This window comes from Myotis nattereri (assembly GCF_964212035.1).
Source record: "Myotis nattereri genome assembly, chromosome: 1".
Classification (NCBI taxonomy): Eukaryota; Metazoa; Chordata; class Mammalia; order Chiroptera; family Vespertilionidae; genus Myotis; species Myotis nattereri.
This window is the reverse complement of record NC_138075.1, coordinates 53,553,510-53,578,791: the sequence shown is the minus strand read 5'-3', so window position 1 is coordinate 53,578,791 and position 25,282 is coordinate 53,553,510. Positions and strand designations below refer to the sequence as shown.

Below are 25,282 nucleotides of genomic sequence, written 5' to 3'. Positions count from 1 at the left end.
CCAGCTGTCCTCCGAGCTGGGGACTGCCCCCTGACACTGGTTTCCATGTTTTGCACAGAATGTGGAGGTCCTGGCCAGTCGGAGCGCCTCACAGCAGGCCCAGGGGGATGCTGAGCGGCGCGTGCAGGCCCTGGAGGAGGAGAACGAGCGGCTACGGGGCAGCCTGGGCGAGCTGGAGCAGAGCGTGGCGCGGCTGCAGAGGCAGGCTGCTGACCTTCAAGGCGACGAGGCCAAAGCCAAGGACACGCTCAGGAAGTACGAGGTGAGGGGGGCTCGTGGCACTGGGCGGCGACGGATCCGCCTTCCTGTGTGAGCGGTGTCAGCAGCGGGAAGGGGTGCGTTGCCATCATTTAGTAGGAAAGGTCCAAGCACTCGGGACTGTGTCCTCTCTGCAAGCCATGCTGTTTGTTTCCCCACAAGTGGTTTGAATGGGGGCTGAGCTTCTAGTGAGGCCTGGGAGCAGGGCGGATAAAGGCAGGGTGGGGCATGCAGGGGTAGGCACAGGAACCCTGCCCACACAGATGGCAGACAGTAGACACGCTCAAGGTTTGGACACTGAGCAGCTGCCGCCCCATCCCCGAAAAGGCCATCTCAGCAGCACCCTCGGGTCTGCTCTCTCTCATCACCATTTATTCTCTGTTAACACACAGTTGATGGTGTTTGAAGTCACAAACCAATTTAACAAACCAGCTCTGGTTTGCTGGGTTTCTAGAGGTGGGGGGCTGTTCTAAAGAGGCAGGCACTGAGAGCCGCTGACAGTAAAAGAGGGGACAAAAGACATGTAAAGGGAGGTTCCCCTAAGGTCAGAGTCACCTGGAAGCCTTTTCCAAGACTCTGGGTGCCGGAGTCGGTTCCCTCAGCTCCTGCTCCAGGGGCGAGGCTGGATATCGGTGTTTTCCAAAATCCATCCCAGGTGACTCAGGTGTTCACGTCTGGCTGAGCACGGAACTGCAGACAGGCACACGCATCCAGGAGCACGGCTGTTGTGTGCCGCCTTGGCCCAGGACACGGGCTGTGGCTGTGTCTCCTTCACTCCCCTCCTGCACCGAGCCAGCCGCAGCACACATCTGAGCACACCTTGACCCCATGTTTTGTCGTAGGGGGAAATCCGACAGTTAGAGGAGGCCCTCGTGTGTGCAAGAAAGGAAGAAAAGGAAGCCACGGCAGCCAAAAGGGCCCTGCAGAGTGAGCTGGAAGAGGCTCAGGTAAACACGGAGGCTGTCATCTCCGTCCCTCACACAGGGAGCCCGAGAAGCAGAGGCGGAGGGATGTGTACAGATTGCCGTTGGTCCTCGCCTCCCGGGTAGCTCCTTTGTAGTAACCACTGACCTCAGAGTGTCCACCCAGACCAGCGGGTCTTCCCTGGAGGACATTTGGCGGTGTCTGGAGAAAGTTTTGATTCTCACAAGAGGGGAGATACTGCTGGCATCTAGTGGGGAAAGGCCAGATGCTGCTGCACATCTTACAGGGCACAGGCCAGCCCCACAGCAATGAAGGGTCTGGCCCCAAAGGTCAGAAGTACTGGGGTTGAAAAATCCTGCCCAGCGGGCATGGCTCAACCTATGAACCGGGAGGTCCTGGTTTGATTCCTGGTTGGGGCACATGCCGGAGTTGTAGGCTCGATCCCTGTGGGGCATGCAAGAGGCAGCCGGTCAATGGTTCTCTCTGATCTCCCTCTCCCTTCCTCTCTGAAATCAATAAGAATGTATTAAAAAGAAAAATGCTGATCTCGATGTTAGAGAGCTTGACAGCTTTCCCGATATAAACGTGACCTGTGAGAGAAGGCGGGCAGGGCTGTCCCCAAGGCCCCCTGGCGTTGATTGGTTCTCTGGCAGAAGCCAAGTTTCTCTCTCCTCTGGGCAAACAGACTCCAGTGAGTGCAGACCTTGAAGATGGCTTTGACAGGAGCTGGAGGAAGTCCTTCCCTTGAAACTAAATAGCTCTCTCCATCAAAATCAGTAGGTTCTTAGAAAATTAGCTTTCCCCACTGGAAGGTTAGAAAGCTTGATTGAGGTGCGTTCTAAATAAAAGTCTGCCCTGAAGTTCTAAGTTGACTTTGCACAGTGACCTCCACGTGACCCAGGTGTCTCCCTGCTCTCGGTTTTAAAGAACCAGCACCAACCATCCCTCAGGCGAGCTCCTGAGCCCAAGAAGGTGAAAGCACGGGTTTTTGAGCAGTTGTCTGGGAGGAGGTTGTTAAAGTTTTCCATTAGGAGCTCGAGGGCAGGTGGGGGAGGGGCCGGGAGAAGTGGTGAGAGCTGCCCGCAGGCAGCACCCAGATTTGTAGGCCTCATGGCAGCTTTCCTCTCCGCACCCAGTACCCAGCTTACCCAGCTTTACCCCTTCGGGGTGGAGGAGAGGAGCCAGGTACTAGGATTCTCTCAGGTCCCTTAACTCGGGGCCCTCAGCCTTCAGCGGTCTCCACCTTCTTTCTGGCTTTTGACAGAGACCTTGACTTTATATATAATAAAACCCTGTTTGTTTGTTTTTTCCCCTGACTTTGGTGATCTCAGTGTCCTTGCTTTGGATCTCTCTCTCTCTCTCTCTCCCTCCCTCCCTCCCTCCCTCCATTCCTCCCTCCCTGCCTTTGTTCTTCCCCTCCCTCCCTCCTTTCCTCCCTCCCTCTTTTCCTCCCTCCCTCCTTTCCTCCCTTCCTTCCTTCCTTCCTTCCTTCCTTCCTTCCTTCCTTCCTTCCAGATCTTTCTTACAAACGCTTGTTCTGTTTGGTTGATTTTGTGTGGATGGCCATTTCCCTGTGCTCCTGTTTAAGACTTGTGATGGCTGCAGCCCAGCCGCCAAAATGTGGGGTTTCAGTCTGTGAGCCAGTTGGGGACAGGAAGAGGAGAAACGTTAGTCCTCTGTATGGACAGAGTTCTGTGCCTCGTGTCACGCTCCCACGGAGCGCTGGGCGCAGCTATTACAGTTCCTCAATCCCATCGTCCTTTGGTGTTTCACACGGAAGGAAGTCGTTCACCAGCAGTGAGTCCAGGCTCCGAGTCAATCCAGGGGAGAGAACAGATGACGGCCTCAAGGCCTACAGATAATGCAGCCACTGCTCCCCGCTCCGCCCCCCCGCCCCCCCCCCCCCCCCCCCCCCGCCCCCAGCTCTGCCCTTGCCTTGGAAGTTATCCCTCACCTGTTACTTGTGTTTGGGCATGCTTTCCCAGGTGGGGAGATGGTCGGATGCTCTGTGCAGTGTGTGGTCATCCTCACACAATCCAGCAGGGATTTAAGAAGGGCCCGGCCACCTTATCTTTGTTAACCTGAATTATCTGGTCTCAAAAGTTAGTGCTGTGAAACGTTAGTGCACCGTCACCCTGAAACACTACGGCTTCTCTAAAATCTGGAAGCAGATAGGCAGCTCCTCCTTCTGCATGCCTCTTCCCAAGGCTGGCCCCTGCAGGGGCTTAGCCCGGGGAGGGAGCGTTTTACATGTCAAAACTCCCTTGCCTTTAGCGATCTGTTGCACCTTCATGAATAATAAATTTATCAAGTTGATAAATTTTCCTCAAGTTTAGACCCTAGTATTAGTCAAGGGGCCTGTATTGCTGGTCTTGGAAATATAGTCACGGTAGCTACAGAGCATTTCACTCCTAACTGCCAAATGCAAAGTTGCCATTTGGGACATGTTTCATGTGAATTTGGGACATGTTTTCTCAGCAGTGATGTACCGGAACATTATTTCGTAAATAACCAAAGACAAAGAGCTATAGAGAGATGTGCTAACCAGCATCTCTAAACTTCAGAGTATATTAGAATTACCTGGGTCACTTTCAAGTGCCAATTTTCGGGCCCCACTCCAAGAAGAATTGTGGATTCCATCAGAAAGGGCCAGAATCTGCATTTTCAGGAAGGAGGACTGCACCCTGGCCTGATGACTCAGGTATAAGAAGTCTTTAGGTCACTTTTGGGAATAGATATTAATTTTCAATCAATGAGTTTTATTATATGCCTCACAGTGAGTCTGGGTTATGAGATCTACCCAGATAGAAAATCGATTCCTCGCCTTTACAGATCTTACTACCCTGCAAGAGAGGCAAGCATACAAGAAATATTTAAAAATTAATTTAGCGAAAACTATTCTTCTAAGAAAATGTGTGTGTGTGTTGAGGGTGTGGGTGTTGGCCGGGCCCCAGCCCCACAGTGTGTGTGCCTTGGTCTCCAGCGGTGCAGGAGAGCAGAGTTGGGTGGATTGAGCCAGGGGTGGAGCCGAAAGGCACCCATCACATGGAGGTTGAATAGAGCCCGGGGCTGACTTGTCTGCTGACTGACTGGAGCCCTGGGATTGGGATCCAGGAGGAAGAGAAGGAGAGGTTGGGGAGACCTTAGGTGCATGGGTTGAGTTGGATCCTGAAGGTTCTATGGAAAGCCGTTGACTGCCCTCTGTATTGGTACTGTTGTTTTTCAAGAATTCACATCTTGAGATACATGTTTCTGAGAGTTTTCTCCCACACAATGGAACCATACACCGCTGACCTTACCCTGTGTGCCCCCCTTGGCCCTAACACCACTGAATCAGCCACAGGCAGATCCCAGGCTCTGACCCGTCTCTGGTGTGTGCCCAGCTGGGCTGTGGTGGGAAGCGCTCCTGCTAATGGTCCCACGCTGAACTTCTGATTACCTTTCCTTAGCACCTTTGTTTCCCCCCAGCCACTTTTGTTGACTTTGGATCCCCACAGCAATTAACTCCAGCAGCCGGCTGGGTTGGCTGATTTTTTTTGCATGTAGCCAGAGGGGCAAGGACGCCTTCCCAGGTGGCTGTTTGGCCCCAGGTCAGGTGGTTGGCCAGCAGAGCTGTTCACATGCAAACTAGCAGTGCCTGAAGTGATTTGGGAGTGTTTTCAAGATGCCTGAGTTATTGCACGTGACAGCAGCTTGTAAACTGTGAAGCACTGTAAACATATAAACTTTGGTGTGCAGCCTCTGCAGGGACACAAACTGAGCAGGTCCTCAGCAGTACCTGTACTAACCCACTCAGCCCTCAGCACCTCCCGACATTGTCCGGAGGACCCCCCATGTGTGGGTCCTGCTGCCCCATTCTGACCTGTGTCTCTTCTTGACATCCTCACACCAGTGGTCTCATCCCTCAGCCACTTACAGAAGCCGCTGTGACCTTCCGGAGAGACCTTAGGGCAGCGGTTCTCAACCTGTGGGTCGCGACCCCTTTGGCAGTTGAATGACCCTTTCATAGGGGTTGCCTACGACCATCCTGCATATCAGATATTTACATTACGATTCATAACAGTAGCAACATTACAGTTATGAAGTAGCAACGAAAATAATTTTATGGTTGGGTCACAACATGAGGAACTATATTTAAAGGGCCAGAAGGTTGAGAACCACTGCCTTAGGATTTTGTTTTAGAATTGCATGTTTTTCCTATGAGGGCTTCAGTGTATGTGAGGTTGTAAGATGAGAGATCCAGGGAAACCCAGGGGAAATGTCGCCCCCCAAGATGGTTGCATTTTAACTACTAGTATTTGGTGCTGAGTCACTAGGTAACCACGCATGCACACCTTTTCTGACTGGTGCCTCTCCCTGTAACACCTCCTACTTACCAAGTCATCACCCTGTGGATTGCCAAGTTCTTTTTCTGCTGGGGATGAGTCCAGCCCTGGATTCTGATGATTACAGCTCCCTGTACCCAGGTGGGCTCTTGGCCTGTGGACAGTGTTCTTTGTCCTCATAGATTCATTGTTAGCTGTAACGATCATCTGCACAGCAGAGCAAATTCAAGAATGTTAGGTGCAATGCTGTAGATCACAACATGTAAATTGCCACGTAGGTTTAGGTTGGCCTCATGTATAACTTTTTTAAAAAATATGTTTTTTTAATTGATTTTTAGAGAGAGAGGAAGGGAGAGGCAGAGAGAGAGAGAAACATCAATGTGAGTGAGAAACATCTATCAGTTGCCTCCCATGTGCACCCCGACTGGGGATTGAACCCGCAACCTGGGCATATGCCCTGGCCAACAATCAAACCAGTGACCTTTTGGTACATGGGCAACATTCAGCCAACTGAGCCGCACAGGCCAGACTCATATATAACTTTACCTCACTTTCCAAGCATGAGCAGTCAGGTCTTCAGACACTACCCTGAATTCCCACCCCCAGCAGCCTCGGCCGCTTTGCACCCTTTGTCTGCCCCTACATGCTTTTGGCCAAGGCAGCGTGGCCCCTGAACTTCAGAAGCAGCAGTATCCTTGTGTCTCTGGGAGGGCTTTACTTGGGTCCTTTTCCTGTTACTGATGCAACGGGTCTGATCGCTCTGTGGTGTGGTAGTGAAACCCCCTCTGCCGCCTGTTCCTGTGCCTGACCTGGTTGGTTGACGACAACACTGCCCTTTCCTGCCACCTACAGGGAAGGCTGAGTCGGGCCACCCAGGAGCAGAAGCAGTTGTCCGAGAAGCTAAGAGAGGAGGCCGAGCAGAAGGAGCAGTTAAGGAGAATGAAGAACGAAATGGAGAATGAGCGCTGGCATCTTGACGAGACCATTGAGAAACTGCAGAAGGAGGTGAGGGAGCAGGGAGAGGCGGGAGTGGAGGGAGGGAGCACGGGAGGAGAGGGTGTGGGATCCAGCCCCTCTGGGGCCTGATGAAAGCTAAGGAACCTGCATTATGTGAAAGCACAGATGCAGACCCCCTGGAACAGCTCATTGGGCTTGTCGAGAATCCCAGATACAGAGAAACAGGTCTAGACTATGGCAGCCCCTCTGGATTCTGGGCCTAGCTGCTTCCCAGTTAGAGGTGGCTACACCTGGACAGCCCATGACTAGGTGCTTTGGAGAGTCTTTGGAGAGGCTGTAGGGGAAAGAGGAGGAGATGCGACCTGTTAGATGGGCCCCAAAGCTAGCTCCCCGGCCCCAGATGGAGCGTGCAGGTGGGCTCACCCCGTGTCCCTTCTTCCAGATGGCCGACATTGTCGAGGTGTCCCGCACATCAACGCTGGAGCTCCAGAACCAGCTGGATGACTACAAGGAGAAGAATCGCAGGGAGCTTGCAGAAATGCAAAGGCAGTTGAAGGAGAAAACCCTAGAGGCAGAAAAGTCCCGTCTGACTGCCTCAAAAATGCAGGAGGAGGTAACGCCAGGCCAGACCAGCTCCTGGTTCCACCTTTATTCAGAGTACCCTTCCAGACGGCACTTCTAGGAAGACTGGGGGTGGATTCTTTTTTTTTTTTTTTTTTAATATTTTTTATTGATTAAGATATTACATATGTGTACCCTCTACCCCCCCTCTCCCCGCTCACCCCCTCACCCCCCCGTTGTCCGTGTCCATTGGTTAGGCCTATATGCTTGCATATAAGTCCTTTGGTTGATCTTTCCCCCTTGCCCCCACCCTCCCCTACCTTCCCTCCAAGGCCCGACAGTCCAATCAATGCCTCTCCGTCTCTGGATCAGTCCTTGTTCATCAGTTTATGTTGTTCATTATATTCCACAAATAAGTGAGATCTTGTGGTATTTATCTGCTCTCCAGTTCCATCCATGCTGTGGCAAATGGTAAGAGTTCCTTTTTCTTCTTCCTCTTCTTAAAGAATACCTTTCAGCATTTCATATAATGCTGGTTTGGTGGTGATGAACTCCTTTAGCTTTTTCTTATCCGTGAAGCTCTTTATCTGACCTTCCATTCTGAATGATAGCTTTGCTGGATAAAGTAATCTTGGTTGTAGGTTCTTGCTATTCATCTCTTTGAATATTTCTTGCCACTCTCTTCTGGCCTGCATGGTTTCTGTTGAGAAATCAGCTGACAGTCGGATGGGTACTCCCTTGTAGGTAACTGACTGTCTTTCTCTTGCTGCTTTTAAGATTCTCTCTTTATCTTTTGTTCTTGGCATTTTAATTATGATGTGTCTTGGTGTGGTCCTCTTTGGATTCCTTTTGTTTGGGGTTCTCTGCGCTTCCTGGACTTGTAAGTCCATTTCTTTCACCAGGTGGGGGAAGTTTTCTGTCATTATTTCTTCAAAAAGGTTTTCAATATCTTGCCCTCTCTCTCCTTCTGGTACCCCTATAATTCTGATGTTGGTACGCTTGAAGTTGTCCCAGAGGTTCCTTACACTATCTTCATATTTTTTTAATCTCTTTTCTTTTTTCTTTTTCGGTTGGGTATTTTTTGTTTCTTTGCATTTCAAATCTTTGACTTGATTCTTGGGATCCTCTTGTCTGCTGTTGGATCTCTGTAAAGTACTCTTTATTTCAGTCAGTGTATGCATAATTTCTAATTGGTCCTTTTTCATGACCTCCATGGTCTCACCATACTCCTTGAGGGATTCATTAAATTTATCGGCGGTTTCCATAAAATTCTTGACAAACCTTATAAACGTGGCCTTGAACTCTATATCCAGTCGTCTGGCCTCCTCCGTTTCTGCCAATTGTGACCTGTTTCTTTGTCTCCGCATTTTGGCTGCTTCCCTGTGTTGATAGAGTGGCCTGCGCGCCAGGTGTCCTGTAGGGCCCAGTAGCTCAGCCTCCCCAGTTACCTGGGGTGGACACTCTTGGTGCACTCTTGGTGCCTCGGTTGTTGTAGGATAGGAATTGACCTCCAGGCCAATTGGCTGTGGGAAGCAGCTGTGTCTGAAGTGGGAGAATGGTCCCCCTCTGACCACTGGGTATAGTGGCTCCTGGATCTAAGGAGGTGCTAATTCAGCCCCTGCCTGAGGCCACACAGCAGGAACTACGAAGAGGCTCAGCTGTGAAGCAATGCAAGCCGCTGCGGGGCCTTGGGCCTTCTCTTGGAAGTTCCGGGTCTGGCTGGCCTGGCTGCAGTTAGGTAATTATCAGGTTGCAAAGGGCCGGGGCATTCACATGCAAAAGCCTCTGCCGCAGCCCGGGTGGGGCGTGGTCTCAGGGAGTCAAAGGGCGTAGAAAGAAGCAATGGCTGATTCTCCGCGCCCGGAGTCGCGCGTCTCAGTGTCCCAGTAACGGCTGCAAGCACCTCTGAGGGAAAGCGGCCCTCAAGTTCGCCCGCTGCTGCCTGAGAGAGCCGCCTCTCCCCGTATGAGTCCTAAGTCCCCAGAGACTTCCCAGAACCGGAGATCAGAGCATTCGGGAGCTTGTGATTCAAAAAGACAGCCGCGTCCTCAGGTGCCAGACTGGGGGTGGATTCTTAAGTCAACATCCATGCTTGATTCCTCCGTCTTAACGCTCTGGATGGTTACATGGGATCAATGGCTTGCTAAGGCACAACACACCCAGGGCCTCTGAGGTGAAATTGACAAGACTGTAACTTGACCATTTCCTTGATGAATCCAAGATTTTCTGCCTAAAAAGATTAGCTGCCATTTATGGAGCACCAGTGGTGTGCCCAGCTGTGTCCAAATGATTCATATGTATTAATGTTTTAATTTAGTCCTAGAACAAGGATTATAGTAACCATGGTATTCTTTTTTTCTGCCATTCTTACAAAATACAGACTTTTATTGGAGTGGGAGTGGTAGACAAGAGTTTCAGAATAACAATAATGGAGACAAAAAGAAATCTTCAGGAATTTATGAGTATTGGAATTATTAAAACATATTTTTGGTTTTATAGTGAAGAATAATAGAACAAAGTAACCCAAATGTTAGTTCCCTTAAGTCTCGACTTCTAAAGGACTGAGAAACACAAAGGGAATGGTTTTGATTATTTTAATGGAAAGCCAAAGGCTCCGAAATGCACATACAGTGAATGCTGATTGCTATCTATGCTTCTCGCCAGCTGCACGACCTTGAGCACATTACCCCAATTTTCTGAGCATCTGTTTGTTGCTCCCTCTTTAAAAATATACAAAATAGTGATGATTTAATAATTAACATGCAGGGCTAGATAGCAAAAAGTCTGTATATCCTGAGTACTAACATTATTTTTATTCTAAGTCTTACTTTTTTTCATAAGCGGTTCCAAGAGCACTAAGATTCCACAGGAAAACATGTTTTTCTTTAAAAAACAAACTTTTAATATCTTTGATGATCAGAGAAAAGTTGCCCGCGAGTCAGTGTTAAGTGTGTGGAAGAACAATGGATACTTATTACAGACGTCTAGAACACGTCTGAAAAGATCCTGGGAGCACGTCCCCCCTGCCGCAGGGTCATAGGATACAGGAATCCAAGGAAAAACTGAAATTAGCTTATCAACCTCACAGTTCTCTTTGGCATTAAAAACTCATTTCATTCTATAGGAGGTGGGTGGAGGGCTCAGATATTCACCAGGATAACAACAAATACCTGGTGTGCAGTTTTGATTTTAGAAAACCATAGTGTCAGAGTGACCCTTGCAAACTGCTTCTGTTGCTCTTTCTTCCCTCTTTCCTCCCTCCCTTCCTCCTTCCCTCCCTCCCTCCCTCCTTTCCTTCCTTGCTTTTCTTTAAAAAAAATATTTTTATTGATTTCAGAGAGGAAAGGAGAGGGAGAGAGAGATAGAAACATCAATGATGAGAATCATTGATTGGCTGCCTCCTGCATGCCCTGCACTGGGGATCGAGCCCACACCCGGGCATGTGCCCTGACCAGGAATTGAACTGTGACCTCCTGGTTCATGGTTGGCATTGAGCCACTGAGCTACACTGGCCGGGCACGTCTGTTGCCTTTTCTATGACAGCTCTTCTGCTGGAGTCTTCAGATTGGAAGGAGCCTTAGTGGTCTGGTCAGATAAGGAAACGGAGGTCCAGAGAGGGTAGTTAAGGTCAGATGGAGACCGATGTTGTCTATAAAAGGGCCCTAGTGAAAAAAGGATTCCTCGTGATGAAAGCAAGATGGCCCTTCTTAGACTTTCTCAGTGCTGCAGCCCTGTGAGACTGTTTCCATTTGAATGGCAGAAACCGACACCTCATCATTCTGAAAGGAAATGACAGATACCCCCTGAGTCAAGCTGCTGAGCTCATGCAGTTAAGACAAAAGTGAATTAACAAGTGAAGATCACTCCGGATCCCTAAAAACTCAAACTCAGCTCTGTGCACTATGCCCCTGCCCCCCAATCCTAAGTTAAAAAAACAAACAAACAACAAAACCACAAGGTCCACCCCAGATGCAGTCACACTCACCTCCGTTGTTTTGAGGGAAATAGACATTTTACTGATTTTGCCTTCGGTGTGGAGCTAGGGAAGTTCTGATGCAGGTAATCTTTAGAGAATTAAGACAGAATGTATTATTGTTCAGTTTATCTGCTACATCTCACTCAACAAAGGGCAGTTTTAACTCTGTGAAGACAGCAGTAGTAGGTTCAACAGTTATTTGCTTACTTGTCATTCCAGATGCTATACACTTAATGCTCTCATGCATGTGCTGATTAAGTGCTCTCAGTATGCCAGAGCCCCCGAGATGTCCCAGGCACATCCTGGTCACATCCTGGTCGGGTGGAGGGGTGTACTGGGCTGCGCTGGGCATCTCGAAGGATAGCAGCCAGGAAACGCAGCCTGTCAGTCTTTCTGACTCTGAAACCTGTGTTTTTTTCTGGGATTATTTGATTTGATTCTCATAACAGCTCTAGGGTGGTTTTAAAATTGTTTCAGTGTTGCGAATTATTAGGACACTGAGGCACGGAGAGATTATATTTTTAAGACTTTTTTTTGGAGAGATTTCGAATGTTCTGCAGTATAGTGCACCATCTGTAGCCTAACCCTGACCCTTACCCTAACCCTAACCCTAACCCTAACCCTGACCCTAATCTTAACTCTAACCCTAACCCTGACCCTAACCCTGACCCATGGGATGATGTCCCCTTGTGCTTTCACTCACAGTTTCATTTCACAGTCGTCTTCTCACTCACTTTCCACCAAAACCAGAGTAGGTTTTCACCGGGGGAGGTCTTCATAGAAATGTCCAGTGATCCCATCAGCCACCAAGAGAGGAACACATATCTGAAAGTTTTCCCGCTGGTCTTCCTAAACGAGTCTAACCTATTGGGTCCCAAGACCATCTTTGGGGCTTTCCCAACTTTTCTGTGAAAAGCTCCCCCAAGCAATAGGATTCTGTCTTGGAGTTTGTCACTTACCCTCATGTACGCCCTGAAGGAAGTAACCCCATGGTGTAGTCTTCCTAAGACTGTGCTTTCAACCTTCTCCAGAGGGGTAGGAAGTTGAGAACAAAACAGCCTCGGGCTTCACCGAATCGGTCCACACAGATGTTTCAGTAATGCCTAGTGTGTGAGGAGGTGGCTGGTCCCCTCCGGGAGATTCCAGAGAAGTGGAAGACCAGGCCCATCCCTGTGAATCAAACTCTTGTCTGTTGCAGCCTTCAAAGTTGTTAGCTCAGTGCCACCTTGTGGATGAAAAGAGCACTGTCAGTTATGACTACTGATTTTTCTTCTAGAGAACACTGATTTTCACCTCACTGGCATGTTTATGTTATTAGATTTTGTGCATGCAGGTTGCTTTGGAGGGTCATTATTTTTGTTTTTATCTCCCCCTAATTTTAAACCTCTTTTGGAATGATGCTGATCCCGGTGGGCACGCAGTTATCCGCTAGAATAGCACAGTGGCTTTCTGATCATGACCGAAGGGGAAAAATACCTCTTGCATTGCAACCAGTAATACATCCCTACAGATATGTCAATATTTAGTGCAAGAGTTTTACAAAACATTATTTGCTTGTACTCTACTCTGAGTATCCTATATAATAAAAGGCTAATATGCAAATTGTCCCCTCGACTGGGAATTTGACAGGAGTTCGGCCAGGGGGCGGGGCCAGCCAGCCAACCTCTTGGGTCCCCTCCCCCCAGCCAGCCTGGCCCAATAGGCCCCAATTGGGGTGGGCCAGCCAGACCCCACCCGTGCATAAATTCGTGCACTGGGCCTCTAGTTCTTTTATATTTAATTTTAAAATTCTGGTCAACATCTACGATATTAAATTTATAACCCAATGGGTTGCTACCTCAGCTGGAAAAGCCCCCCCCCCCTTTTTTTATAGAAGAGGAAGCTGAGGCCCTGAGGGGGGTGGCACTCAGGCCTGCTGACCTCAGTAGTGGGGTCCCCCGCTCCTCCTCAGGCTCTGCTTGCGCACTGTCAAGGGCTCCGGGCCCCTGACGTGCCCCAGCTGAGCAGCCCCTTCTCATTCTAGATGCGCCTGATGGAGGAAGAGTTGCGGGACTACCAGAGAGCTCAGGATGAGGCGCTCACGAAGAAGCAGCTCCTGGAGCAGACGCTGAAGGACCTGGAGTACGAGCTGGAGGCCAAGAGTCACCTCAAAGATGATCGCGGCAGGCTTGTCAAGCAGATGGAGGTCTGTGGGCCACCCGGGCGGCCAGGGCCTGCAGAGAGCGGGAGGGGGACTCACGGGAAGCAGCCTGCTTTTTATTCTCAACCAGCCAGACGTTAGGAAGGCCGTTTCTTATCTTTTGTTTGTGCCCTGACCGGGAATTGAACCCACAACCTTTTTGGTGACCGGGAGGATGCTCCAACCAACTGAGCCACCCGGCCAGGGAAGGAAAGTCTTTTCTTGACCTGGGGAAGCATAGATCATAGACTCATAGGGCATCAGAGCTGGAAGGAGAGATGGAAGTAACTGGTGTCCTCACTGCCTTGAAGGGGAAGCAAAACAACCCCCAAGAGGCTAGGTGCTTTCACACAAGGGCACATGGACAGTTCGTTTTCTGTGTGCTGCGTTGGGCTGTGCTGTTGGCTGCAAAGGAGATGAGACTGCTGCAGAACTGGGGAGGGGCCGAGCGGTGCCATGAGGCCAAACTGCCTACATCCTAGGGACACCCAGACCCCATGCTCCGTCTTGTTTGCCGATTTTGGCCCACTTTCCCTTACAGATGACCCAGCTTGGCCAAAGCTAGCAGCAAACTGGCTCAGTTCACTTTTGGATACACAGTATAAACACAGTCCAAGGCGGTATATCAGAAAGTGCTCCACGGAGTCACCAGCTGGGGGTGATCTGTTCACAAGATGAAAATGCAACACATTAGGAAAGTGAATCAAGCAATAGAATCTAAATACGAACAGCCCACCAAGAATGGCAGGAAGAAACTTAATATCAGGCCACCTGAATTTATGGAAAAGAATAAACCTCAAGAATAAAATCGACCCCAAACCCTCTATTCCCCCTCCCCCATCCCCCATCCCAGTGAAATTTGTAGAGGGAGAAAGAGACTTAAACATCCGCCTCAGATCTATGGGAGAAGATAAAATTGTCAAGGTTTTGATGAAGGGCAGAGAGTGCTCAAGGCCACAGAGAGAGCTTAAATTTAAAATCAGTGAATTCCTGATTCAACTTTGCAAAGAAATAGAAATAACTTTTAAAACCTCCAGGGCGCTTGGTAGCAGCTCAGATCCAGGGAGTGACGCTTCCGCCATTAAAGGCTTTATTAGAAGGGCCCTTTTTAGAGGCTGGGAGAGCCTGGTTAGTTTTCTAGGGTTGCTCTGTTCTGCTGTTGTCCTGGCTCTGATTTCATTAGGGGATGTCATTTTCAGGCAAGCTCCATGCACCCCCGTTAACCAGGAAGTAGTAATTCTAGGGCCCAAACAATTTGGTTGAAAGCAAGCTAAAGCCTCATCAGGCAGTAGACTAAGAGCCTTTGGGGTAAGGACCCTGGGCCTGGCCCCCTGAGCGCTCGGCTGGGTTCTGTACAGAGCACGTGCTAGGCAGGAGGAGAGCCCTGGGAAGAGGTGCTTTCAGCTAAACATTGGGTTGTCATGTCATCCCTTCTAGAATATTCTAAAAAAAAAAAAAAAAAAAGAGCATTGACTTTTGCTAACTCAAGGTCTGCAAGCAGTAGCATAGCTAAGCTTCGTCTGCTCCTCTGCGATATTTTACGTATTTCTCTGTTAATTACAAAATGAATGGCTCTCAAGGGTCCACCCTGAGAGGCATTCTGGAGGGGTATTTCCTCCCCTTAGAGCCAGCTGGCACGCTGTCTTGGGGTGATAGTATCTTGCCTCTTCCTTCACTAGCATTTCAGCTAATCCTCAGGACTCAAGAGCTCTCTCAACAAGGAGCATTTTCGGTAAACTCAGAAATCAGGTGGTAGGTAGTCTTATGTAAATGTGGCCCTGTGGGTCTGTGGTTTCCCGACTTGAGTGAAACTGGCCTTGGAGGAGTCCGCACCACTGAACAAATCGAAGGTTTGGTGCAGGATTCAGCTGTAGGTCCTGAGTTGGGCTTTGAGACTCTTGCAGTGGGAGAGAGCTGTCCAGGATCCCTACAGATCTCCGTCAGTAACAGGGAAGGCATGCACACACACTTAGTCATTCACACGATTCTGTGACTTTCCTTTTTGCCACTTAGAGAGGCACCCATAGCTTGCCAGTCAGCTTAGACGATGGCAGAGACAATACTTATGTGCAGATGCCTCAGACTCTCCTGTTTAAAAACTCTCAGTGCTGGTTGCTTTTCTGTGTGTGTATGTGTGCGTGGCTCTGAGTTAACCCAGACATATGACAGATTGGCTGGTGGTAGTAGAAACATATGCACAAAGCCCACATCCCCAGTCTAGGTGAGGTGGTTTATGTTAAAAACCTTCTTTTTTGTACACAGAGATACTTTGCAATTCTGTTCTCCGAATGCTCAGTGATGTTCCATTAGGAGCCAGCGAGGAAGGCAGAAATTACCCTTCTTCTGTGACGGTTCGTTTGGCAGAATGGGCCATGCTGTCTTTATGTTACTCTGATGCAAATTTGGGACCGCAGAGCGCCACGTGAGGTTCCTTGGAAGCAAGAGGCAGGTGCAGAAAGGCTGTTACAGACTGACTCCTGCAAGGCTCTTGGAAACCCTGAGCAGGAGGAAGGCAAAACATTGTCTTGAGCGTGGAGTATTTAGAGGAATCTGCCTTGGATGATATCTCATTTCCCACAGTAACTTAGATGCCTTAAGGTAGATCTTAGCGGTTATTGGTCCATAAGGAGGGAAAAGATTTGTAAGAGATGCACTTAAATATCCTCAGTGCTTATGTCAGGGTCTGGGGTGACATTTTTCTCCTTTAATGTGTTTTCTGAATGCACAATTACATTTTACAATATGAAAGCAATAAAACACAGATTGAAAATACCTGCTTGGGCAGTATGAGAAAGAGACACATTCTTCCCCAAGCCCTAAGGACGCTCAACTCCGATGTGCGCCGGGGGGCTTCCTTCCCCAGGTCAGGGTAAGTCATCGGGCTGTGTTTGTGTCTTCTTTCTCAGGACAAGGTGTCTCAGCTGGAGCTGGAGCTGGAAGAAGAAAGAAATAACTCGGATTTGCTGTCTGAGCGGATCACTCGGAGCAGGGAACAGGTACTGCGCATAGAGGGATGATGAGGGGGTTGTCCCACATGGAAAAGGAAATGCGAGAGGCTTAACCTGATTCAGCTGGAGGAGGGGAGAAAGCTCACGCCTGTGGAAATGGTGGAAGAGTGCTTAGTCGTCACCGTAGGAAGCTCCGAGGAGGGAGGTGTCATATGTAACGGAAGGCGTAAAGCGGAAGTTTCCCGAGTGCTTGTGGATAACAGCCTATTAGCCATCACGGGCACAGTGCTTTCAGAGCCGAAGCTCTAAGAATCATTAGTTCAACGAGCAATTGTGGGAGATTCGGTAGCTAGCACTACGTGCGTGCAATGGAAAATCAACGATATGATGTAGACTTTTACTTTAAGGGCTTTGCACGCTAATTAGCAATATATGAACCTATGAGGCGTTCACAGTGCAATAACAGTACTTCCAAGTGAATGCTTTCTGCAGTTTAGAAAGGAGTTTCACTTACATTTGATCCTTACAGCAACCCCTGGGGCCAGCTGGGCACAGTTCACCCTATCCTCGCACTGTAGGTAATGGAGCTAATTTTCCAAACTACACTTAGTGTAATTGCAAGACTTTTAGATTGTGTTTCCATTTTTAATTAAGGCAAAGTTCAGAGTGGTTACGTCACATCCTGGAGACGCAGTATCACCTCACTAGAACCTGGTGGCCATGTCCGCACTGCCTCCCAAAGCACCTGGGAGAGAACGTGTGTCAACGTTATGATTTTGAGAACTTCTGTTCACTCACTCAGCCTTTCATTTACATGACGCCCAAGGATGCCTGGAGAAACCTCTCCTGGGACGTACTTTCAGTGACAACTGAGTTGTATGCCTTGCTCCTGAGGATGGTGCTGGGGAAACTGGACATAGACATTTAGAAAACTCTCCACCTCTTGATTTGCTTTGGGCACGGTCTTAATTAAACAGTGCCAACAACACCTAAAAGCCTTGGGTGATGCTGGGTAAAATTTAGGAAATTATCTGTATAAAGGATTGACATAAAACAATCTGAAATGCAAATTAATTTTTGCAAAATCTTCCTTCTCCAAAGAAGCACTTTCCTCTGATCTCTCTTACACCTTTTCACGTTCACCACCTTCCCCTGTCTCAGGGTGACCAAGAACTGTGGTTCCGATGCTGGGGGACAAGTGCCATTCTGAGCTGGCAGCCTCTGCTCAAGGCTGGAGGGGAGTCACTGGCTTCTTTTCCATCTGCCATTGTTTCCCCGTTAACAGGTTCTCTGCAAACCAGCAAGTTCCAACCGTAGGCTCCATCCCCCTCCCGGCCGGCTGAGCTCAGCTTCTCTGGCAAGCTCCAGTGCTGTGCTAGCAGCCTTCCCCTGGGGGATGGCCTCCCTCCAGCTGGAGCTGCAGCAGTTTAGAGAAAGATCTTCATGAAAACCTGAAGGCCAGATGGAGAGCCCAACCGTGACCTTTGCGCCCTCGTAGGCTCTTAGAAAAATTTTATAAATGTTCTCACTAGTAGAAAAGCTGTTGTGTTACCCAACCTGGCTAAGTAGCCACATTACCACAGGGCATTTCGGGATCTGCTAAGCATTTATGATGAGAGGAGAAGTGGCCATAACTTTGTTTTGCAAATGCTTCTTGTGAGCTATGCAAGGAGGAATGGTGGGAAAGCATGCCATCCTGTCAGTAACCAGGCAGTTAGAACAGACTTCCAGGCCCATGGCTTACACCCAAAACAAAACCAGACAGACTGACCCAGAAGGAGGTTGCCTCCCTTGGTTCCGCTGATGGCCCCACCCTCAGAAATCAACCCCAGGAGCAGTTTGCTTTTGGCGCCTTGTCACTCCTCTCTGCGAGCTCTGGGGCCCTGGGGGGTAGAACTGCTCTCCATGACGTGGCCATGGTTGAAAATATTTTCACTGAGCCAAGAACTTGAAGTAAGCCCCCGGAGGATGTTACGGGAACTAACTTGATCTGGGAAGAGTACTGGGCTGCTCAATATTTGTCAGATTTCTGGAGGTTGTCCTAATTTCTAACACTGAAATGCTGTGAGATCTTCTAAAACCCAAAGTGTCTGAGTCACCCCCCATTCCCTCCCTGTAGCTGCGTTATATGCCCGAAGAGATGAGTTTCACAGTCTCTATCCGCTTTGCCCTATTAGCTCTCTTCCCTCTTCTATTTCTCTGTTCTTCCTGCACTCTCTGAGGTAGGGAGGGCAAAGCCTGGTGTTTGTTATAAGTGGAAAAATGGAACATCATGTTCAAATTGAGGTAGGACTTGCTAAAACAACAGCTAAGCAAACCCCTGAGATAAAGTGATGTCTCCTGCCTCGGTGCCCAGGGCCTCTCTTCCGGCCAGTGTCGCCTCGGGTTTGTGAGGAAGGGCAGAAATGGGTGGGCCAAGTACCCGCCTCACAGGAAAGTGTTCCATTCTTAGTCAAAGTGAGACTTATGTCTTGCCCCTGAAAGTAAAAGCTCTGAGGAGAGGGGCCTGGGTGTAGGCAGTTGGGCCCTAATTTTGAAGCTGTTTCAATCCACTTAGGTTAACCTTTAGGGCCATGTGCCTGAGCCTTCCTGCCAGAGTCAGAGAAACGGGAGACGTCCAGACCTAACGCCCCTTCTCCTCAGATGCTGACCTGGGACACCCTAACAGGAGATGAGTTGTTATCGCCAGCCTGATTTTTATCATCGAAGCTGAACCCTCAGCAAACTCTTGGCACTGAAAAGGGAAGGCGTGGGGAATTTTATTTTTTGGATGTTCTTTCTTTAAATTTAAAAATTTATGGCTCTCCTTAAACTCTACATTCTCAAAAGCTCCTCCTCTGACTCTTTACTTCCCCCAAATACCTCCTATTCCTTTTCCTAGTCTTAGTGATAAGGCTCAGGTGAAAAGGCTAGAAAGAAAGGGTTTCCAGTAATCTTAGCAAACGGACAGCCTCTTTCACAGAATCTTAGATCTGGCAAGGACTTTGGTGTTCATCCTGCCAAACTTATTGTGCAAGGCAGGAGCGATCTGAGGCCCCACGCCACCATGATCTGGCCAGTTAGTTACAGAGTGGTCTGTCTTAGGTCTCTGGATTCCCAAGACAGTGTTCCATCTAACCGTGTCTAAAATATGATAGACACCTTCTGTGTGAATGGCATTGCAGTAAATGAAATAGATACCTACTATGTGCATGCCATTGCAGTAAATTAGACACCTACTGTGTGCTTGGCATTGCAACAAATGTGATATAGACACCCGCTGTGTATATAGCATTGCAGTAAATGTGATAAACACCTACTGTGTGCATGGCATTGCAGTAAAGTGTAAAATTATCAAAAGTATGTCCTGTCCTTGAGGTACTGTGGTTTGTTTGAAGAGATGGTGCATGTCTGAAAAATGGATCTAACAAGAAAAAGCAATAGATAACTAAATGCCAAGTGAAGGGTTCAGGCAACTACTAATGAGGGAAAGACCACCATAACAAGACCGTTGAAGAGTTCTTAGAGGAAGGTGGACCCGGAGTTATCTTTGAAGAAAGAGTATGATTCAGACAAACTAAGAGGAGTGGGAAAGGAATCCTAGAAAGAACGAATGGTGTGAACCAGGGCTGGGAGGTAGGAGCACGAATAGACGGCTATGGCTTAATCAGGGTTGTGGTTTCCTCACAGGATTAATAGGACCGGTAGGTTGAGAGTTTTGGATGGACTCTATCCTGACAGCACTGGAGAGCCACCAAAGGTTATTGAACAGAAGAACAGTGCAGCGTTCACAGGGATCTGCGAGTCATGTGGCCGGGGTTGGGGTAGGACAGGAAGGGAGATCTGGAGGGGCCTCAACTGGGCTGTTCTGAGGGACAGAGGACAGGAAAGGCAGCGTGAGATCAAACATCCTATCCTTCCCACGTTGTCCCCTCTTTCTCCTGTATGCATCTGGTGCTCAGTCAATGCTGGCCACATTATTTCTGAATTTCCAGCCTTCCTAAGACCATTGTTTCCCGTATGTGCTTAGGATATCATTGTTCAAACTGATGCATTCAGGGAATCCTAACTGAGAGTTTTTCAAACCTTTGCATGTTCAGGTTTTGTTTTGAAATCTGACTAGCATGAAGGGGAGGGATGGGTTTGGATTTGGTGAAATGATTTCTTTTACAAAACAAAGATGAGTATTTGTTTTCTCACCCAAATACAGTTTCACCTAATACAGGGAGTGTTTCTGATTGACTTAACTTTGAAGGAGAATTCAGTTAAATAGAGGTGTGTTACTGGCTTTGCTCTGTTTAAATCTAGAGAATCCTTTTTCTCTCTTCTTCCTCCAAGGCCATTTTTGACAGTTACCACCTTACTGAGGATTCCCCAGGTGCTGGGTGCTGTGCCCGGGCCTTGCGTTGGCTTTCAAACGCCAGAGAGGCCAAGGCACTACCTAGGGCAACGGTTCTCAACCTGTGGGTCGCGACCCCTTTGGCGGTCGAACGACTCTTTCACAGAGGTCACCTAAGACCATCCTGCATATCAGATATTTACATTACAATTCATAATTGTAGCAACATTACAGTTATGAAATAGCAACAAAAGTAATTTTATGGTTGGGTCACAACATGAGGACCTGTATTTAAAGGGCCAGAAGATTGAGAACCACTGGTTTAGGGTCACACAACGTGTAAGAGGCGGAGCCAAGGTTTGACTCCAAAGTCGACTGCCTCCCACCTGTTCCCATCATCCGAGCACCAGACTAAGAGTAACCTCCCCCAATACATTTGGGGTCTCTGTTCCCAAGTTAAAAAATCATGCCATGCAGTCTCTTAATATGGCTGAAGATTTATGTTCACCTGCTCCTCTCCTCTCTCCTCATGAGTCCAGGACCATGGCAAAAAGAGGCCTTCCTTGGTGTGTTTTAAATGAGTTCGCTGTTCTAGCTCCTGGGCACTGCTCTGTCATCGCTGTGGCTGAGTGCACACAGGTAGCAGTGAGCTGGGCCTGAATGGAGAGACGTTTGCTTGGCCGCGAAGCAAAGATGACCCAGCCCAGTGGGAAGACGCTTCCTCCCACCCAGGCAGCTGGCAGACAGGATGAAATAGACCAACTTGGGAGCTTCCAGGGGCTGCTCTGTTGCCTTGGCAAAGTCTCGGGCTTCTGCAGTCACCTCAAGGAACTGCTCCCCAGGGCCGGCCCCCACCTGCGCCTTGGTCTGCACCAGGGGTGCAGCCACCAGGGTAGGGGACTGGGAAATATAGGGCTCCATCCAGGCAGTCAGTGAGTGAGAGATCAAAATGGGATTTCTTTCTTTCTTTTCGTTAAAATTATCCTATTCCCAGAACTGCCTCCTATGATATCAGCTGTTCAAAACCCTAATGTTTACAGTTGATTTTGGGTTAATGATCATTTTCCTTTCTGGTGACTGAGTATCATTTTAATGCCAGCGAGGAGTGCGGGCTCACCAGCCTTTCCCGCCCAATGGTACACACAGGTGATGGGGTTAAATATTGTTATTAGCAATCATAAGTACCTCTGGCTTTTCATTAACCCAGAAGGCAGCTGCTTCTAATCCCGAGAGCTGGCCCAGGTCACGGGTGCCTCCGCCCTAAAACCCATTGGCATGCAATGCTGTTATTCTGATCCCAGTGCTCAGGGTGCAGCATTCGCGCAGCCCAGCTGTGATGAACGGCTGCCTCCAGCTCCCGTTCCGGTTTTAATTTGACGGGACAGTTTTCACTTGGTCTATTTAATATAGCTGATGGGCAAACAGCACGTGAAGCGCTGAGCTTATGTAAACCTGTTTTCCCAGCCTCAGAGTCACTTCCCTGTTCCAAAGGAGGAAACTGGTGCGGCTGGAGGCTGCTGTTGTCTTGCGTGTGGGCTGGGGAGATTTGGAATATCCCAGTTCCTCGGGGTGCTCCTGGGGGCCCCGGGATCTGGCGTCCGGTCCAGCCCATCCTCGGGAACATTACCCGTAACATCACATGCCTTGTACGAGGCTCCGCATGGCAGGTTTATTTTAGGATTTAGTGTCGGGCTGTCCTTTGTGAAGAGTTGCAGGAAGCTTATCACATTTGCCAAAAACCTGGGTTTCCAAAAGCCTCAAGAGAAGTGGGCCGCCTGGTTCTAGGAACTGTTAGGTTTTATGGCTACACATGTGTTCCTTCCTCTTCTACACTCCGATCTACCTGATACTTCCATTTTAATAGCCATCTTTGAGGGGCTGAGCGGAGAGAAGTATTTATTGTTTGTTTTGTGTTTTTCTTTGGAGAGGCACCCTCTGCCTGGGGCTCGCCCCGGGGCGGGGGGGGGGGGTCTGGAACCCGTGGAGGGCCCCCGATGCTGCTCCCCAGGCTCCTCTCCCCCACAGGCCCGCTTCCTGGCGGCTCCAGAGCTTTCAGTTCAGGCCACTGGGGGAGCACGACCTGGCCAGTGGTTTGACCTCCCAGAGTTTTCCCTGAACCCCGTCCAGGCCCAGTGCTGTGTGCCTGCTCGGTGATCCTCGAGTCCCTCCTCGTAGACATGGCTTTCTCTTGGGCTCCGAAGTCCTCGCAGAGCTCCCCCTCTTTGTAGGGGCTGCTTTTCCCGAGAGCCCTGGGCCTACAGGTTTGCTGAGAGGGAGAACAGGAACGTAGGACTTTCAGCCAGAAAGCCTGGACTAGAATCCCAGATTGGAACTCCACCGATTCCGAGCCGTCCACCTGGAAGTGGGGGTGACCGCATCCGCCTCAGAGAGTGCGGGAGGATTAATGGGCTCCCAGCAGGCACTCCCATTCGCTCAGCGCCTGTCTCAGGGCCTCTTCCTCTTTCCCTTCCCTCCCCTCCCCTCCCCTCCCCTCCCCTCCCCTCCCCGGCCCTGGCCCTGGCCCTCGGGCTGGAGCACAGCTGAGGCAGTCACCCGACCCCCAAAAGCAGATGCTGTACAGCTGCAACGAGACCCTTGCCTCTGCGCTGCCGGCCTTTTATGGTCTCTCGGCGTTTTGTGGCCTCACATCCCACAGCAATGAAATTTCTCAATTTCTTTCTCTCTCTCCAGGCCTCCAGTTCTTCCTTCTCCCTTCACTTTTGGGAAAATAACTTCCCTCTCCCTTCTTCCCTCCTCTCCCTCTCCCTCCTTCCCTCTCTCCCTCCCTCTGAGCCAGAGGAGCCTGCTGCCACCCCCCACTTCAAGCCCTGAGTGCAGGGTATCTCCCCTGCCACCCCCTCTGTGCCCTCGCAGCCCTCCATGCCCTCTGGTTGGGGCTCTCATCTTGTCCCCCCATGGGGGTTCCAGAGGGAGGGGTCTCCTCCTCTTCCTGCCCAGCGCCTCCCCAGCCTCTGCAGCCTGGTTCCCTCTGTGCCGAGCCTCCCAGAGAGAACTTCTTGCCCAGCCAGGTGCTTTCCCGCTCCTGCCTGACCTACCTCAGTCCTCGCCCCTCTCCGCTTTTGGGACGGGTCGTGTCCTGGTTTTCTCTGTCTCCCCTAATGGGGTGAAGTGAGGAGGGCTCCCCAGGCATGGCTCCGGATCCCCCCCCTCCTTCATGCATTCTCCTTGGTGAGCTCATCTGTCCTGTGGCTTCATGTGGCGCCACCCCGTCTCCACACCTGCACCTGCACCCGCTCCTGGACCCTCGGGGTGGTGGGGACAGTAACTTACCTACTTCCTGGGAGCTGGGTTACATGAGTAACACTGTCACACTGCTCTAGACTTACTTTAGTAGGTGCAGTAGAGGTGTTCGCTGCTGCCACCTGTGTGTGGGCTCCATGTGACTGCCCCTGTCTGCCTCCCCCTGATCTCTTAACCTGTGCCCTGATGTCACCATGACAACTCGGTCCTTCCAACTCTCCCAGCAGCCCCTCCTCTCTCTGACCTCCTGCTCCTTCTCATCGGGGGTCCCTGTTTAGAAAGCCGCAGTTCCTCTCCTGCCCCCTTCCCCACCCTGCCTGACGCGGACACTTAATTAGGTCCCAGGTAGGGTCCCTTTCTCTGGAGAATTTGCCTGGCCTCTATGTCTGGCTTGTGGCCACTGCTGTGCACCAGCACCCTGCCCTTCCCACTGCAGTGACACTGACCAGGACGAGCCCGTTTGTTCCCCACGAGGCTGTAATCCGGGTGGGTGCTCTGTTGGTTTCTTTGTCACAGTGTCCCGGGGCTGACAGTACAGTCTGAACAAACAGACGAACCCACCCTGTGGGGCGCGGGTAGTGTTTTGGCCGGGTTCAAGCCTCGGACTAATGAAAGGACAGGGTCCTCTCATTGCCACGTGCAAGTCCCAGCTGGAGGGCAGGGCCCTCCCAGCACAATCATAGCCAATAGCTGTGGTTGTAAGCTTGAACCTATGGTCCGAACACGTGGCCCCACGTGCCTTGTGCTAGAGTTCGGGTGCATGTAGTTGAGTGGGGTTGAAACTCACGAGAATGCTGTAAACAACGTGATCACACCCCTGCTTTGCCTCGTGGCATCTGCTATAAAATAAAGACACGGCTCGTGGGCGCCGTCTCCTCATCAGGGAGCAGCGTCCCACGAGACCCAGCTTTCACTCTCTTGTCTGTCTTTTCTCAATCCTTTCACCCCCACCCCCCACCCCCCACTCAGGATCACCCTTGGCTGTGCTGGCGCAGCACAAGTGGTGCCTGACCAGGGACTGAGTTCTGGGACCAGGGCCTGAGTTTTGGCCATAACAAGTGACGCCCGAGCAGGCCCTTTGGCCGTAACACCAGCCATCCTTCCAGGCCACCCGGTGCCAGCACACAGTGTGTGCTCACAAACACGCTCACCTCTCACCTGGACAGAGCAGGTCTGTTCTGGGGACACTCCTGAATGTGTGGAGAGCCTGCGGATGGAGGCGGGGACCTCTGGCTTCCTCGGAAGGGGAGCTGCCCAGCACCCCAAAAGGGGGAGGATGCTAACATGTGCTTTCACTGTTGTAGGCCAGATCCAAGGGCCTCATAGGCATCCCGTTAGGTTTGTCGTTTTAGGAACTAGAAGTCTGCCTCCCAGAGGTGAGATGACCAAGGTCACAACAGGGGAAGGGAAGCTAGGCCGCTGGTCTGGTCTGTTAATTACTTCCTGTCACAAAGCAAGTTTACCTGTGTCCTCAGTGAGGCCCGGCCTGTGCCCAGGGCTGTGAACAGAACACTCTCTCCCGGGGGGCACGTCATGGTCCCGTGGCCCAGCCATGCGGACGCCCGCCCTGCGTGG

The 25,282-nt window shown here is 50.2% G+C and overlaps 1 protein-coding gene across 1 annotated transcript in view; it reads left to right on the top strand.

The window, feature by feature from the left end:
- CGNL1 (cingulin like 1) overlaps positions 1-25,282 on the top strand; it is a 138,344-nt gene that overhangs the window by 102,976 nt on the left and 10,086 nt on the right. The window contains exons 9-14 of the mRNA XM_081093074.1: positions 59-262; positions 1,101-1,205; positions 6,360-6,512; positions 6,907-7,077; positions 13,025-13,186; positions 16,087-16,176. Coding sequence (XP_080949200.1) covers positions 59-262; positions 1,101-1,205; positions 6,360-6,512; positions 6,907-7,077; positions 13,025-13,186; positions 16,087-16,176 — 885 coding nt within the window. The remainder of the gene's footprint in view (positions 1-58; positions 263-1,100; positions 1,206-6,359; positions 6,513-6,906; positions 7,078-13,024; positions 13,187-16,086; positions 16,177-25,282) is intronic.